Source organism: Pipistrellus hanaki, assembly GCF_964339955.1.
Source record: "Pipistrellus hanaki genome assembly, chromosome: 5".
In the NCBI taxonomy this organism is placed as follows: domain Eukaryota; kingdom Metazoa; phylum Chordata; class Mammalia; order Chiroptera; family Vespertilionidae; genus Pipistrellus; species Pipistrellus hanaki.
The window spans coordinates 13,336,931-13,354,674 of record NC_140507.1 but is presented as its reverse complement, the minus strand read 5'-3'; the positions used below and the strand labels follow the sequence as shown (position 1 = coordinate 13,354,674).

Genomic DNA, 17,744 nt, shown 5'->3' with positions numbered 1-17,744 from the left:
ACACTTCTCCTTACATTAAATGGGGAAGAGGATTAAAACTGAAACCCGCAGAGATATGTTTATTCATGCGACCTCTTACAACCAAATATAATAATTGTCTGTAATTGCAGCTTCAGCTCCCACCTCGTGCTCTGACATGGGGAAACAGCAATCAGCCGGCTCCCGTTTAATCCACCTATTATGTTGACTAATTAACTTTGCTCGACAGTTTATTTCTTCCTCCATTATCAGCCCCTGTCAGCCGCAAGCACCCTGCAGCATAGGGGGGACCCCGGGCTCTTTGATTGATCACCGATAGATTGACATGCAGATTAATTTAATTAGAATCACCTCACTTGAGAAATGAAAGACAATGGCAAGAGGGCTAATAGATCTGCTCTCATAATGAGGCGAGCCTCCAGAGCCAAGCTGAGGGTTTCTGATTTATTTTGCTCAATTCCCCCGTTGGCTTGGGAAGACTCGAGCTTTAATTGTTCTTGGTTTCAAGAGGCATTAGCTTCTGGAGAGGCGAAACGCTCTACAAGAATTGGCACGCACTGAGGCCCCCTTTTCCGGGGAAGCCTTTGCTCTGAGTTGGCCAGAGTGGGCAGTGAATTCTAGAGTCTTGGGCAACAGGGAAGTTTCATCACCTGATTTGGGCAGAGGGGAAGGCGCTGGGCCTGCAAATGGCCGACCTTGCCTGACCAAGGGGCCCCCGTGTGGACCCCTACACCCATCCATGCCACTCACCCTTAAAAGTTCTCCTGCTCCTCACTTTAACCTAAAAGCCTCCTGGCAAACTATGGCGAGTTTCCCTCCCGCTTCCTCAAAGGTGGCAACGAACTGTGGGCTGTGCACACACTGCCTCCATAGAATCGTGGGGTTGGGCTGATTTCATTGGTGTTTTTTTCCTTTTAGACCCTCACCTGAGCCCACCTGAGGCCCTGCTCCTCGTAACAAGCCCCTGGTGTCTGTCAGACCCAGAGGCAGAAGGAAGAACCTGGGCCTATGATCATGTTACCTCCCAGGGAGGGCTTCCATGGGCCCCCTAAATCCTCCGTCAGGGCCCTCACCTTGATCCCAGCAGGAGCTAGGCCAGCCCCTGATTTTATTTTAACTCTATTTTATTAAAACACAAAGTAAACCATTGAGAACATTCTCCTTAGTCACCGTGAAACCCCAAATCCCAGCGAGGGCAAGCCATTCATGGGAGGAGGCAAGTGTGAAGGAGCAGTTTGCAGCTTGGTTTTTCTCTTCACAATTGACCAGCCAGATCTGACACAGCCTGACACTCATGTGTATGTCTCATCAATTGTAGGTTACTTTAAAAGGAGGAGGAGGAGGAAGAGGAGGAGGAGGAGGAGGAGGAGGAGGGGGAAATGGCCTATTCTTTTCATTTCAGAGAATATTATGTGTGGAGGCAAAATCCGTATTATTTGAGACAACGGAACCACGTCTTTCTTTTTAGTTAGGGAGATGACTTCCCAGGACACCTATAATTATATAACAGAGCTGACTCTTTCAAAGAAATTTTGATTTACTACGAGACCACAACTGAGTGGTCACTGGAGTCGTTAGCTGAAGAAACTATAAAAGGAATCCCAAACGGTAACTGTTTCCAGTGCCAGGAAATACAGAAAAGTGGTTATTCTCGACAATGACAATTCACCACGCACCTGTAAGACAGAGCACTACAGGCTTAAGGCTTAAAATATCCTGTATTGTTTAAAGACATGTTCATCTTCTTCTTACATTGGACAAAAATGACAAAAACTGTTAAGGACAAAAAACCCACAAAACATTACACCCTCTATGTCTTTTTCTTGGAAAGAGAAGAATCACCAAGACCACATGTGTAATAAAATCATTTCATTGAAAGAGTCATTAAACTGAAGAAAGAAAACACAGAGATTCCTCATGCTTTTAATTTCTAGAAAATAAACACCCAATATGATCCTCAGAAACTCATGGCACAATACATTTTTAACTCCCCTATATCTCCAAAATAATTTCTCTCACTTCAATTTGGAAATGATCGGGATATATTTAAGTAAACTATAGGCTTAAATTAATCCACAGAGCAAGTTATAAATTTTTTAAAATCTCACTGTGAAATGCAAAAGGGCACTGAAGTGTCCTTTAAAAAATAGGCCCATGGTAGGAGGGAAAAGGGCCTTTACAGTTTAACCCAAGATTAATGAGGTGCTGACACATTCATGCAGGCAAGGGGACAGACAGGCCTGCCAAATCTGCAACCTTCCCAAATTTTTGTCAACAAAGCACAGCTTGAATTTGGGACAGATAAACATGGAAAATGACTTTACGTTTGGACTCGACCACCCCTTCCCTCTCTACCCACTTCTTCATCCTCCTGCCCAGGGAACGACATGAAGGGAATATGAGGAGCAGGTCTAGTTAGAATTTTATGATAGATGCTAGAATTAAATCTTTAGTCTCTAGAATCGCACTGCCCAATACAGTAACCACACCACACTGATGGCTATTTACATGAAAACTATTAAGTAAAATGTAAAGTTCCATTGTTCCTGAATCGCCAGGGCCACATTTCAAGTGATCAGTAGTCACATGCGGCTAGAGGGCAGATAGAGAACAGATCGTTGCAGAATGTTCTGTTGGGCAACGTTACTGTAGGTTTTGAAATAAGTTGTGCCCCAATTCACTCACTAGAATGGCCAAATAACATCTCCTGAAATAAGTATTGGCTAAGTGAACATGTTTAGGGTTGTGTACATGTATATTTTCTGGAATCAAATTTCTATTGGATGAAGGGGCATACCCTTTTAAGATAGCAATCCAGAGATGTACTGATGAACACCCAGCATGCACCTGGGTTCAACCTTCTAGGTGAAGTGTGAGGGAATATAAAGGGCAGGAGAGAAGTCTGTAGCTTTCCACAGACCTGAAGATTTTACATTGTCATTTTCAATTTCTTGGCTCACCTTGGTGGTTGAGAATCTTCTCTGCTATATCCTGGATCTAGATACCCCTAAATCTTATTCTTTTTGCTGTTTACTAGTACTCTCCACTATTTAGAATTAGAAAAAAATCAACACACAAATTTTGATTCTTGATTCCCAAGCTTTCCTGGTGGATATGACATTAACTTAACCTCTTGGAGCCCCAGCGACCCTAAATCTCACATGGAAACAATCATAGTGGCCAATACACAATGTTACTGTGGGGCTGACATTGCATAAAGTGCCTAGTATGGTTCCTGGTTTCATACCGAGCAATCAGCAAACATCAATAATAGTACTTGTATAGCTGTTGCTTTTAGAGATGTTTGTGATGCTCAAAAAAAGTTGGAGAGGACATGCTGGGCCATGAAGAGGACCCAGCACAAACTGTTATTTCAAATACAAAGATACAGAAAGTATTTCTTCCATGTCCACGCCTTTATCAGTCTAACAATTAAACCATTTTGAAAGACCTTTGTGCTCACAACACATAATCATATACCTTAGGCCTCTTGTGAATTGCAAGACCTCACTGATTTATGTAATTTTGCTTTCTAGACCTCATCTACATCTCAGCCCGTTACACTCTAGGCTTGAAACTCAATGAAATCTTACTGCTTTGAAAACAGTCTATAAATTAGACAGCTGATCAATTCAGTCTGGTGTTCCTAATACTTCATTGGAATGAGGGTTCTCTGGGAGTTTTGTTGTTAGTTTGCATTTCCTCACTGTCATTCCTCAAGCTGGTCCTTTTCCCTTCATACCAGGCGGAAGACTTCCCAACTATGTTAACAGAAATTCATGAAGCATAATCTCTGTCTCATGAGCAGATTTTAAAAAAGACACAAGCAGCTAAATTTAGTCATGGGTGGAAGGTCACATTAACAGAAGTAGCAGCTCCTATGGGAGGAAGGGTTATGACCAAAGGGCCCCAAAGAATTGAGATCTATATCTTTAAACATTTCTACAATAAATGTGGAGTCAGGGGAAAGGTCAGACCCTAACAATATCTTTAATATTTAGAGTATCTCTAGTAGCAATATAAAGAAACAGACTATTGATATTCCTGGATGAATTTCGGGGGAAATACAGCAAGAGAAAGAAACCAATACCAAAGGTTGCACATTGCATATTATGATCTGAATTGTGTTCCCTCACCCCCAAAATTCATATGTTGAAGTCCTAACTCTCAGTACCTAGAATGCGAACGTATTTGTAAATAGGGCCTTTAGAGAGGTGATTACGTTAAAATGAGGCCTTCAGGATGGGCCCTAATCCAATCTGAGTGGTGTCCTAAGAAGTAGAAATTTGGACACACACAGAGAGATCAGGGATGTGAGTGCAAAGAGGAAAGACCATGTGAGGACACCGTGAGAAGGTGAACATTTGTAAGCCAATGAGAGAAGTCTCAGAGAAAACCAACCCTGCTCACACCTTGCTCTAGCCCTCCCAAACTGTGAAAAAATAAATTTCCATTTTTAAGCCACACAGTGTGTGGTATTTTTTTTTTTATGGAAGCTATAGCAAACTAATACACTGCATGATTCCATTTCCTTAACATTTCTGAAATAGCAAAATTTTAGAAAAGGAGAACACACCAGTGTTAGCCAAGGGTTAGGGACAGAGGGAGGGGGATGTGCTTGCCATTAAAGCATAACAGAGGGACCCTTGTGGTGATGGACATACCTAATATCTTGACTGTGGTGATAGGTACACAGATCTATACATCATAAAATTATATAGAGCTATAAGAAAATACAAACACAGATGACTACATGTAAAACTAGAAAAATGTGAATAAGATGGGTGGATGTATCAATGTTCATATTCTATATAAACACTATAGAGCACAATGTGATACTGTACTCCAGTTTTTCAAAATATTACTATTGAGGTCTAGGTAAAGGGTACACAGGATCACGCTATATTATTTTATACAACTGTGTGTGAACCTACAATTCAATAAAAATTGACCTAAGTGAAAGACATCAGCAATCAAGATGCCTTTCAATAGGTGAAAGGATATACAAAACTGGTAATCCATAGAAGGGAATATTAAATAGCAATAAAAAGAAATGAGCTATCAAGCCATGAAAAGACATGGAGGAAAACCTTAAATGCATATTGCTAAATGAATGCAGCCAATCTGGAAAGGACTATGTACTGTATGATTCCAACTATATGACCTTCTGGGAAAGGCAAAACTATGGTGACAGTATAAAGATCAGTGACCGTCAGGATTTTGGGAGGTGGGAGGGAAGGACGAACAGGTGGAGGGTATGGGATTTTAGAACAGTGGAATATTCTAGATCACACCTAAATTGTAGATATATAACATTCTGCATTTGTCCAAATCCATGGGCTAATATAACATAATAAATATAATATAATATAATATAATATAATATAATATAATATAATAACATAACATAAAGAGTGAACCCTAGTATAAATGGAAGACTATAATGTACCATTATTAGTATATCAACTGTAACAAATGTAGTAGTCTAATATAAGATGTTAGGAGAAATAGGGGAGGGGGAAGTGAGGGATTCTATGGGAACTCTCTGTATTTCCCCCTCGTTTTTCTGTAAACCTGAAACTGCTCTATAAAATGAACTCTATTCCATCAAATGCCTTCCCTCCACCCCACACAGCCCACATTCTCCACCCAGCTGTCTGCTAAACCACTCATTAGAGGCTCCTCAAATGTTAGTCTTAAGAGACCCAAGAGATCAGCCAATCTAGTGGCTTCCAAAGGAGACAAGACTGCAGAGAGGGAATCTTAAATGCAGCCACGGCAAGGCTGCCACTAAAGCATGCAGTGATTTCCTTTTGTTGACATGAATCAGATCATCTCCATATGGAAACACTGGTTATCTCACGCAGACGAGAAGCTGTGAGCTGGTAGGTTCACATGGCTTCAATTATTTTAAAATAGAGAGGGCAAATTTTACTCCATAAAGGCTATTAGGTTGGAAAATATGTCATCACATGAGGTTCGTAAACCAAAATGACAAAAGAAATTCTCAGGAGTTATGATACCGCAAATTTGCCCAACACTTCCTTTTACAGAGAGCAAAACTGAGGCCCAGAACGGTTTAAAAACACCCTCAAAGTCACAGGACAAGTTCACAGCAGAGGCAAGCCTGAAGGGAAATTTCCAGACTTCAGGTCCAGTGTTCACCCACAGCAGCCTCTGGCCTCTCCATCCACTCTCCTGGCTTCCAGTCTCTCTTCTCTGACTCCCCTGGTATCTTCCAGAGAACACCTCTGGTGCCTACGTGACTGACTACACTTTTAAGTATTTTTTACACAAAAATGGTCTGCAGTAGTAAGGCCTTCATTAACTTTGTCCTTTAAAATATCCTTCACTGACATGGAATGAGATATATTCTCTAAAACCTGCCTGATTGCTAGCTTCTATCTGGTTGAAAGATCCCAAATAAGTCATTAAAAATTATGGAGGACACATGAACCTACAGGATGTAACAGAGTGAAACTGCTAGAATACGCAGTAACTGAATTAAATCCACACTTTAAGGCTCAAGGCAAACTCTCTCTTCTTTTAAGAGTAAGACAAGGGTGGATGTTTCTAAATCCTCAGGTACTTAGGTGAAAACTAACTTGGATCTTTGGGAACTAGACTCAATTTCTGCCTCCTGAACTGAGACGCATGCTACACAGAAAAAGTTCATCGGTGGCCTGAACTGTGTTTTTCTCTCTCTGGGTCAGGATACTTTTCATGACTCCTGACGGTGTCGTTGGCCTGTACCTGGTGCTCTCCAATTACATGTACACTGGCCATTTTAAGCAGCAGTGAGCCAACACATACAGAATTGCCTTGTGTTCTCTCTACCAACAGGTTATGGCACATGGATGTTGAAATTGGAAGAAAATAGCATACTGGTCAACAACTCCAAGTCCAGGGTCAGGCATTCCTGAGTTTGAATCCCAACCAAGTTTATGATTTACTAGCTTGTAGCCTAAGGTAAGTCACTTAATCATAAGAATAAGATGTGGGCCTACTATTTGCCAGGCATTATTCCATGTATTGGAGAAGTAGCAATGAGCAACACAGATGAAGTATTTGACCACAAAGAGCTTAGTTCTTAGCAGGGGCAAAGCGGGGTTTTTAGACAATAAGTAAATAAGCAATGAAAGCAAATTTTGGAATATGAAAATTTCTAGGAAGAAAATAAAATGTGGAGGGAGGGATGCCTAAACAGGTGGTGCTACTGTTGATTGAGTGATTAAGGAAGGCATCCCCAAGGAGTGGACATTTTAGCTGAAATCTGAGTAAATAAGTAAATTCTCTCCATGAAGTGAGAGAATTTCCCAGGGAGAGGCAACAGCCAGTGTGAAGACCCTGAGTCAGGAATGGGGTCAGTATATTTGGGAAAGAGAAATGAAGGAAGAGAAGAAAGACCATTGTGCTTGTTTGGAGCAAAGTAGCAGGGAAAAGAGCGATAGAAAAAAAGTCAGATAATACGTGTAAAATACTGAGCACTACAGTGTCTCACACATACTAAGAGTTCTATAAAAGTTACAACTGAAAAAGTGAAAGCATATAATAATATCTTTTGTTGGAAAGTCTTGGTAAGTATTGGCATCCTCAGAACCAATATCCATTGGCAACACTGATCAAACCGAACACTTTCGTGTCTACTTAATGTATTCTACATTTTTTTCAATACCAGCTGTACTTCACGTAGGAATTTATTTCCTCTAAGTGCAGAGCTACCACTCAACAAATCCAGCTCATAAGGATTCCTTCTCACTGATGCATATTTTCTGCCGAGCCCCAGCAGAAGGCTCATGCCAAGACACATATTTGCCCAATAAGCCGTAATGGTTTAATATATCAGGTTGAAAATCCACCATTTGTATTTACCATGTTCTGTGAATTAATCCTGGATTCAGAAACTATCATTAGAGCTGCTTTCAGTATAATTAATCAGCGTGGTGCATCTTGAAATTATTCCGTATGAGCAGAGTGATTGCAGCCCAGGCCCCTAGCATTCTGTTTGGTAAAGAATTTAATTGCAAAATGTGCTGTTTGTCAAAACAACATGAGGCAGGGGGTGGGGGACAGTGGGAGAGAAAGAGAAGGGATGAGAATATTCTCGTCTTTATTTAAGTGCCTTTCCAAACAGACCAAAAGTACAGAGGTTGGGCATGTATTTTAAGAATTCTTTAATGATACCCTATGACATATTGATTCAGAGCCTCTGTGGGTTTCTGAATAAATAACAAGGGTCCTCCACAACTTATAGAATTCATCCCCAAAAAAAAGACAGAGAGCTGCCTTTTAATGTCATCATTTTAAAGAGAACACACATTTTTTGGTGGGAATTTTGGATGCACAACCTGGTGGTTTCTTCTCATATTTTCTATCCTCCACTCTGAATGACTAAGAAGTGAAGGACGATTATTCGTCCCCTCAGATAAACATGAATTCCAGCTTGCTGTTCTCTTCGCTCTGGACAAATTATTCTTCTTCTGGCACTTCCCAGGACAATTCATTCTTATCCTTTAGCTTTGAGCATCAATGTTATCTCCCCACAAGCTTTCCCTGGCCACCTACTTTAAAGCAGATTCCCATCACTCACCCCACACTGTTATTCTCTCTTGTAATATCCTGTTTAATTTTCTTTACAACAATAATTACAATTTTTAATGATTTGCAATTATAAATTTGTACACATGTGGAAGCTGATGATAATTATTCAGTGTACATCCATTTTCTCTTTTCCTGAGCTGTACGACTAGGCATTTGCAGACCTCCCTTGCTTATTACATATGGCCATAGGACAGACTCCCAGCCAGGAATTGTGAGCAGATTTAACGAGGGTCATTTCTTAGCCTGGGCTTTTAGGAAGTCCATGTGCCCTCTCCATGCCCCCTGTAGCCTTCAGCTGGATAGATGGAGACAACTAGACCCTACAGGTAAGTAGAGACACAAAACGAAAAGGAGCCCAAGTCCTCATATCACTCCCTGGACAAGATCCACTCACCAACAAGAACACCTGCCTTATAAGTTATATGAACAAGAAGTAACATTTTTTTGTACATGAGCCATTATGTATTCTTTGATCTATTTGTTATAGCAGCTAGTATTACCCTAAGTAATAGACCCTGCCTAGAATACAAGTTTCATTAGAACAAACACTCTGCCTTTCATGTTCATCACAATATACTCACTACCTACCCCATCAATAAATACTACTAAGTGCATGCAGACATGAATGAATGAATGAATCCATCTTACATTTATATTCGTAGGTAGTCATGGGGCTAACATTTATACATAGAAATAGATTTATAGCCTCTGGAAAAACTTTGTTGAGATGGATTTAGAAATGTACACTTTACTTCACAGCCTCCAGGTATTATGGTGTCGACTGTGATGACAGCCTGTACCCAACTCTTGTTCCTCCCCTCTCCATCCTCCTTCTGCCAGCCCCAACGAGAAAAGCTATTGATAAGGATTTAAATCTTAACCTTGACTTGTCTAGCTCCTGTCAGTTAAAAACCAGCCCCGTGACATGGTTTGAACAAAGTCCTGTGACATTAGCATCTTTTTAGTGTCAAGATGAAGAAACAGGCTCATTTAGTCACAGTGAATTTCTCCCTGACATGAGCTGTTGCCATTCCTAGCTTACCCCCTCCCTCTCCCCAATTCCCCACACCTACTAGAACTGAATGAAGCCTGTATCCACTGTTGTATCTAAGCAAGTTTGTTACCCTAACCACAGCCTGGAGATTTCAAAGGAAAACATCTATTGAAAAAAAAAAAAGATTGCACCAGATTTTCTACAAGGTTTATTCCATACTGCCTTAATGTATGAACATAGTTGAGCTTGGAGGAAAGTGATTAATTTCTTGAAAACGCTAGGGTCACACTAATTGACATGACCTGTGTAATTAAGCAGTCTCTGTTTACACACCAGAAGCTCTGCTGCTGTGTGGCTGAGTTTGCTTGACAGAATGTCTTTACGTGTCAAGAGATCAACAACCTTTCTTATGTCCTCCTCAGTCACCTACACAGGCCCCTGATTGCTGTTCAGAGGAGACATGCGAAGCTCAACTGTGTGAAGATCAGACTGGCCTGGCAAACAGACAAAATGGGTGCAAGGAAAAAGAGCACTCATGACAACTGGAAAGAGCCCACTGAATAGGCAGGAGAGAGCGTTTTCAATCAGATGTCTCCAGGTCTCGGATTTTCAATATAACTGGGAAAAGCCACAGGGAGATTTAAAGAGTACACCAGTTTTCTCATGCCAAAAAGACACTCTCTCACTCCCCCTTGGAGGCAACAGCAGCATGCTAGTAAAAATATTTGAAACCAGCTTCCCACTTAGTATGCTATGAGAAAAATGATGGAAATTATAAGTCTTATTCATAGGAAGCGTTTGACCACTGTCTCTTGTCACCTCTCTATCAGCCAGGATAGCTTCAGGGAAGACTAACCCTCCCTACTCCTGGTTAACTTCTAAGATCTGGGAACTTCGGTAGATTTCTTAACAGAGTATCTGAGATGCACTTTTCACTGAGGGGCTGCTTTACTCAGGCTCCATCTAGGTAAGGGGTCTTTCTCGCCCTAGAGAACTGGCCTAAAACTCTACTGCTACAGTGAAGCTCGGGCAGTCTTCTGAATAACAACTTCTTTTTCTAAAGTTTATACAATTACAAATTGACCAACACTGTAGCTCTGTTCAGAAACAAGGCCCAGGTTTCTCCCCTTCCACACAATTCTACCCTCTGCTTGGCAAACTTTGGTGCTGTTTCAATGTTCTTCATCCAGATGGTATCTTTAGGTTCTATTGGGGCAAATGCCTTTTTTGAAAACCCCTCCTTCGCTTTGCTGAGATTCCAGCACATATTTGTGGGTAGCCACTGTGGCTCTCAGATGTTGAGAGAACTCCTTATTGTCTCATTTGGGACCTGTCAACAGATTCTGGACAAGTTCTTTATAGGTCCGCAACCTTAGATAACATCTGAGTCAGACTGCTTCAATACTTAGTAGATGTGTGACTTCAGGCAACTTGCTTACCCTCTCTAAGCCTCTGTTTCTTCATCTGTAAAATCCATAATCCATATTTACACATTTCCAACAGGGATATTGTGAAGATAAAAAATGATAATTCATGTAAAATGCTTAGCATATTAGTCAAAACCAGTTTGGCTCAGTGGATAGAGCATCAGCCTGCAGACTGAAAGGTCCCAGGTTCGATTCCAGTCAAAGGCATGTACCTTGGTTGTGGGCACATCCCCTGTAGGGGGTGTGCATGAGGCAGCTAATGGATGTTTCTCTCTCATCGATGTTTCTAACTATCTCTCTCCCTTCCTCTCTGTAAAAAAAAATCAATAATATATATATATATATATATATATATATATATATATATATATATATTTTAAAATGCTTAGCATAATATCTCTCACATCAGAACCCAATGAATGTTAGTTTTATCATCATCATCATCATTATGGCCCATGTCCATTAAGGTACACACAGGGACATGTATACACATGTATATGGAACACACTGATATACACACAAATGTAAATAGCACTTAATGCAGTTAGGACCTAACTAAAACAGGGAATATAGGAAGAGAAGCCAGCATGGGCACTGGCACAAAAAAAAAAAAATGAGATGACCATCGAGTTTAAGACTCAACTCAAGAGTTGAAGGTCCTGGAAATATCCAGCAGGCAGCTGGAAGCTAGGTCTGAATTGGAATATCAGGTCTCAAGGAACCTGACTCAAGAATTCTCAGTGCCCAAAAAGTGGTTAAGATGCTGGGGGTAGAGAAGATACTCAGAGATCCTATACAATGAAAAGAGTTCTGTATCTCAAAAGGAAATTTAGAGAACACCAAAATTCATAGGAGAGCAGATAAGAGCATATCTTCGGAGGAGCTGAGAATGAATGAATGTTGTTATGAATCCAAGGAAAAAGATGGATTCAAGAAGGATGGAGTGGCTTCCAGCATGAAATGATATAAAGAAACAAGACTGGAGAAAAAATGGAAAGGTTGAATAAGAGATATTTGAAGTTTTACTTGAATTATATTGAGGCAATTCATACATTCTGATTGCATAAATATGCATGTGCCTACATGCATAAGACTATGTGCTAATTGCATAAAATGATAATTCATGAAATGTGTAAGTGTAAGCAGATACAAAACTAAAGGAGTCAATTAAGAAGAAGAAGAAGAAGAAGAAGAAGAAGAAGAAGAAGAAGAAGAAGAAGAAGAAGAAGAAGAAGAAGGAGAAGGAGAAGGAGAAGGAGAAGGAGAAGGAGAAGGAGAAGGAGAAGGAGAAGGAGAAGGAGAAGGAGAAGGAGAAGGAGAAGGAGAAGGAGAAGGAGAAGGAGAAGAAGAAGAAGAAGAAGAAGAAGAAGAAGAAGAAGAAGAAGAAGAAGAAGAAGAAGAAGAAGAAGAAGAAGAAGAAGAAGGAGAAGAAGGAGAAGAAGGAGAAGAAGGAGAAGAAGGAGAAGAAGAAGAAGAAGAAGAAGAAGAAGAAGAAGAAGAAGAAGAAGAAGAAGAAGAAGAAGAAGAAGAAGAAGAAGAAGGAGAAGAAGAAGAAGAAGAAGAAGAAGAAGAAGAAGAAGAAGAAGAAGAAGAAGAAGAAGAAGAGGAAGTCAATATTCATTCTGTCATAGGCTCCCTCCATCCTCTGCCAGGAAGGAAGGAGTTAGTGATGGAACAAAGCAGGTTAAATCTGAGATGCAATAGGAATTTGTCATTGCTGATAGAAAGAGATGCAGCTCTTCTTCAATTCAAACACTGACTCTGTGGTAGCCAAGGTAGCTGCCCCTATTGAGACAAATCTACCTACTTTAGAACCAGTTGGAGAATCATAGTAAAGAGCATTGTTGTGGTTCAGATAAAGCATTATGTATTTGAAGGATAATATGACCTGTGTTGGGCAGCTCTCATGCCTAGACAGAGAGTGTGCTCTTTGAGATAAAACCACTGTTCCTGAGAAGAGTCTGCCAGAAGTCATCAAGTATAGAACTGAACCAGTGATTATCAACCAGCGGCAATTTTGCACTCCCACCCAACCAGGGGACATTTGACAAGGCCTGGAGACATCTTGGTTTGTCATGACTTGGGGGGAGGGGAGTATCTCTACTGGCATCTAGTGGTAGAGGCCAGTGACAACTGCAAACATACTACAAACACAGGACATATCATTCCTCTGACCCTACCCCTCAGTCCCCACAAAGGATTAACCAGTCTAAAATGTGAACTGTGCCCAAGTTAGAGAAACCCTGTACTGAAATAATGACCCAGCTTTAGTTTATTGCAAGTATTTTCTCCAAAAGCTTACATTTTATTTCATTATTTATAATTACATATGCATGCAAAATGTTATCTTTCCTTCATATGTTGTAAAATAAGTAGAATGGTCACTTTTACTCCATTTTACAGTTGAGGAAATGGAGGCTTTCCAGAAATCTAACTCATGTCTCCTCATCTCAGTAGGCTTTCTATTAAACAAAGAGTAACTCATTTGTCTGTAAAACTTTCTAGACTCAAAAATAACAGACTCAAAAATAACAGACTGGTTTCTCATCTCACATAAGAGCTACATTCCTATAATTCAAGGCTTTCAGACATTTTACTAGAAGGTCCTATAAGGGCAAACAAGTCCCCAGAAGTCTTACACAAATGCTCTTTCTTTAGGTTCCCAATGTCACCAAAGTCCATCTCTAGCTCTGCTTCTCTGAGAAATACAGCAAAGTTGATCCTGGTATTAAAAGCCATTAGACATGTCTCTCAGATATAAATTGTTTTGTGCCTGGAGATGCTTTGTTTCTGACACAAGCTTGTTCAAATGAGATATAGGGCTTCTCTCAATGGCAAAGCAAACTACCAAACAGTTTATATTAAAATTCACCCTCATGTTTCAAGGCACTTAGCAATACACACTTAGTGGCGTCATATGTGTTGGTTTGCCCCTAAAGCTGACTCCAACGCAACCCAGAAAGTCCTGTGTGGGAATGAGAGTGCCCAAGTCTACCAAAATGGGATCAGAATCCAGCCAGGAGAAACATTTTCTGGGAAACTAGAAATTTAAGGGTTCTCCCCCATTCATCTCTGTTAAGTCAAAAGTTGGCAAGGCCAAATGATTTTAGAAAAATGATTCAGATCTCAGGATAGAATGTCTTCTTTTTTTCACTGAATTCGTTCTTTCATGAGACCAATAAGTCTCACACCTTTAAAAAATAATCTTCTTGGAGATTAAGAGATCTTGACATTCAAAAATCAATGCTCAGAATCATCCCTTCCCTTTCTCCATCAGAGACTATGCAGTTAAAAATTTTCAAGAGCTTCTCAAGATCATACATTTCAATCCCCTTAAAGCTAATTACACCTTAGAGTATGCTATAAGCACCATACAGACCTTATGTGCATACCTATATGGGTCATGACTCTGATGGGAAATTTAACAAAGGCCATGCAAATAAGTTAGCCATAAAATTAGACAGAGAGCAACACAGGGAGGAGGGGCGCTAGTACCTTGCTACTCAAGTATGGCCATGGCATTGGCATCACTAGGGAGCTTGTTAAATTTGTAGAATTTCTGCACCCCCTCTCCCAAGACCTCAATTAGCATTTTAACAAGATCCCCAGGGGATTCTTGACTTTCCAGTTTGAGAAGCACCTACCTAGAACTTAACCAGCTTTACTAAAACCCAACTCCCATTCTGTGTCTCAGAAGTTAACACATTTGTTCTCACGTTCTTTTTCTTTTAGAAAATGTATAATTATGTGAGGTTAGCATACCATTCATGCTTTTAAAGCTGGCAGGTCGGATGGGTGCTTCAGGACATTTACATGAGCCGTACAAGGACATTTCTGAAACAGAACTGTCACCCCTGTCAGTCTAGAAACACCCTGCTTCTTCAGGAGTCCATTTTTAATGATAATTGCTAACAATTTCCAAGGATAGAAGAACAGAGAGAGAGGAAGGAAGAAGGTAGTAAATTCTAAAAACAGAACAAAGCTCTTATGTACCAGTTTTCCAGTTGTAAACTTATAGGCAAAGAATTCATTGTTTCTGTGTACTTCACTTAACCTGTAGTAGTTTAAACTGAGAGTATTCTGGAAGCCATCCTAGGCTCAACCTAGTGCACGCAGGTGATGTGGTCCTAATTCTTCTCTAATAAAAACAACAACTCCTAGACAGCAGAGACCTGAGGGACTAGGAACCTCACCTGCTCTCCACTCTGGGGAAACAACTGTACTCTCTACTCTCTATCTTCTGCCTAAGTCTGTCTGTCTGTCTCTCTCTCTCTCTCTCTCTCTCTCTCTCTCTCTCTCTCTTTCTCTCTCTCTGTATCCTCTCCTGATATTCATGTCATTGTTGAGATTTAAGAAAGACAAGAGAGACCCACCTGGAATCTCCGCATGTCACGTGGATTTCCGGCATTCTTTAGGCAATTTTGGTTACATTTGAGGAAAAATTTCAAGAAGAACCTGTGAAGAAAGAAATGATCATGGTTAGCATTTCAGTCCTGACACCGAAAGAAAGAAAAAAAAGTAGTACGTCGCTTCTGGGCGGTGTATTCTAGGCCAGTTTTCTGAAATATTCAGAATGGTGTTAGAACCAGTATTTCTTTGAAAGCTTTAGCCTTTGCTTTGCATCGAGCTGGAATGGACAGCTCTCAGACCTGCCAGCAGCTCTCTTAGCCGCAAAGGGATTAAGCCCCCAAGGAAGAGTTCTCACTCAGGCAGAGAGAAAGTCTTCACCACCATTTAGGGTAGGTTCCCATTGACTATAATGGCCTGAGAATTGCTCACGGTCCCTAATAACATGTAAGTCAAAACCTGTAAAGTCTCAGATTATGAGCCAGCAAAATACATGCTGAATGACCACAAGGAAACAGTCGACACTTTTTAATTTAGCATCTCCAAATAAAATACCCTAGTTCGGTAGTACCCATGAGAAGCAGGTGAGAGTCACATACTGACTAAAGTCCTTTGGCTTCTCAAACATTTCCTAGACGTGAGGCCCAGGGGCTTAGAGTGACCAAAGATCCCACCTTGCCAGGAACAATCCCAGTTGTCGCCTGCTGTATTAATGTATTAATAGTGCCCACTTTAACTTGCAAAAGTGTTCTGTTATGGATGATAAGTTCGATGGGCACCCTGTAGCTTTCTGAGTTATTTCTTATGTTGCAGTGGTTTGTTTGTCCATCAGGTAAAGGAAGCAGATATCAAAGGCAGCCTTCTAAAGCATTCATGCTGGCCACCTGCATATTCCTTCCATACCTGCCCAGGTTTGGGGAAAGAACAATTTTAAAAGCCACCTTAATATCTTCATTCCCTTTCACTTAGGCCTGTGGATTTCAGACTCAAATAATTTCCCAAAATATCAGAATGCATTAAAATGCTAGTCAGTGAAATTCTTATAAGTATAGAGGGCAGGCTGATAGGGAGGAGAAGGGAGGTTGGGGAAGTGGAAGGATTGAGCAAAAAAGTAAAAAGATAGAAAGAACTCATTGACATGGACAACAGTGTGCTGATGGGGGGGGGTAGGTAGAAGAGGGTACAGGAAGGATAGAAGGTGATGAAAAAAATTAAATGAAATGAAAAAAAAATTTTTAAAGAAATTTTCCCTTCTTCATCTTTCCCCCACTTAAAGTCTACAATGGTGTAAAATTCCCACCGTAGTACACATTCTTCGTGAAAGAGTAGAACTCAAATTTGGATGGAGCCTGTGTTCTTAACCATTATGCTATAGTAGTTTTAGTAATAACAGAAGTAGTACAGTACTGATATGAACACTAACTGTATTATCAACAGCAATTGTACTAATAAGAGTACATATGAGTAATTGTACAAGCAAGAGGCATTATTAGTATTATTATCTCTACACTGGCAACGTAAATATTGTAGTAGCGGGCACTGCCATTCTCTCCCCTCCCTTGTTCCCCAGGGTAGATAATATTTGCCGCCTGTGTGTGTAAGCCATTTGAGCCCAGAGCTGACAGCCAGATTCAGGTTATGTTAGAAGGAGCTGTCAGCACACCCTCTGGCTTCTTCAAGTCAGACAACTGCTAGCCACCGTGAGGGGGTCCATCTGGTGCCAAAATGGGCTCTGAAAGACAGGCAAACAGGATGCAGCTCTGCCAGAGAGAAACAGAATTAAGGGAGCGGGGATCTGCCTCCAGGATGAGCAGGAGCAAGGCGCCTGTCAGCAGCCCGTCGTTAGCACAAAAGCTATGCGGGGCACATACCGGATCCCCGGTACCCTAAGCTGCCCTGTCACTCGGCATGCTGGCAGAAGCTCGACAGAGGATCACTTGCTGAAATTGCCCATCTGTCGTGGGGGAGAGACAGCGTCAACTGGTGCCTGGGGCCCAGCTCAAGCCCTTATGTGGCAAAGACGCTCTGAAAGGCCGATTCTTCTGGGGAGAGCCAGCTCTACCCCAGGGGGAGCCTCAGAAATTCTTTCAAAGTTTTCCCCTAAGTAGATGCCAAGTGTTTGACCCTTCTGATCACAATTCCTTAAAGGAACCAAGAGGAGCTAGAAGCAGGAGTTAAAAATATCCCGCACCAAGAGACAGAGTTAGATGGGGCACACAAATTCGGGGTAGTTTTTTATCGGGCTGCTTTTAAGGCATTTGTAAAGCCAGGGAGACACGTCTGCTGGCCCAACGGGAAGGTCTCAGATTCCGAGGGGGCTTTTTACGAAGCGGAGGTTATTGTAACTGAAAACCTCACTTTTGTCTGACGAATTACCCCCGTTTGTGTGGCGGGTG

The 17,744-nt window shown here is 41.0% G+C and overlaps 1 protein-coding gene across 4 annotated transcripts in view; it reads right to left on the bottom strand.

The window, feature by feature from the left end:
• Positions 1-17,744, bottom strand: part of EBF1 (EBF transcription factor 1) — a 386,949-nt gene that overhangs the window by 131,390 nt on the left and 237,815 nt on the right. For all 4 annotated transcript variants that reach the window (XM_084884650.1, XM_084884648.1, XM_084884651.1 and 1 more), the window contains exon 7: positions 15,375-15,456. In XM_084884650.1, coding sequence (XP_084740776.1) covers positions 15,375-15,456 — 82 coding nt within the window. The remainder of the gene's footprint in view (positions 1-15,374; positions 15,457-17,744) is intronic.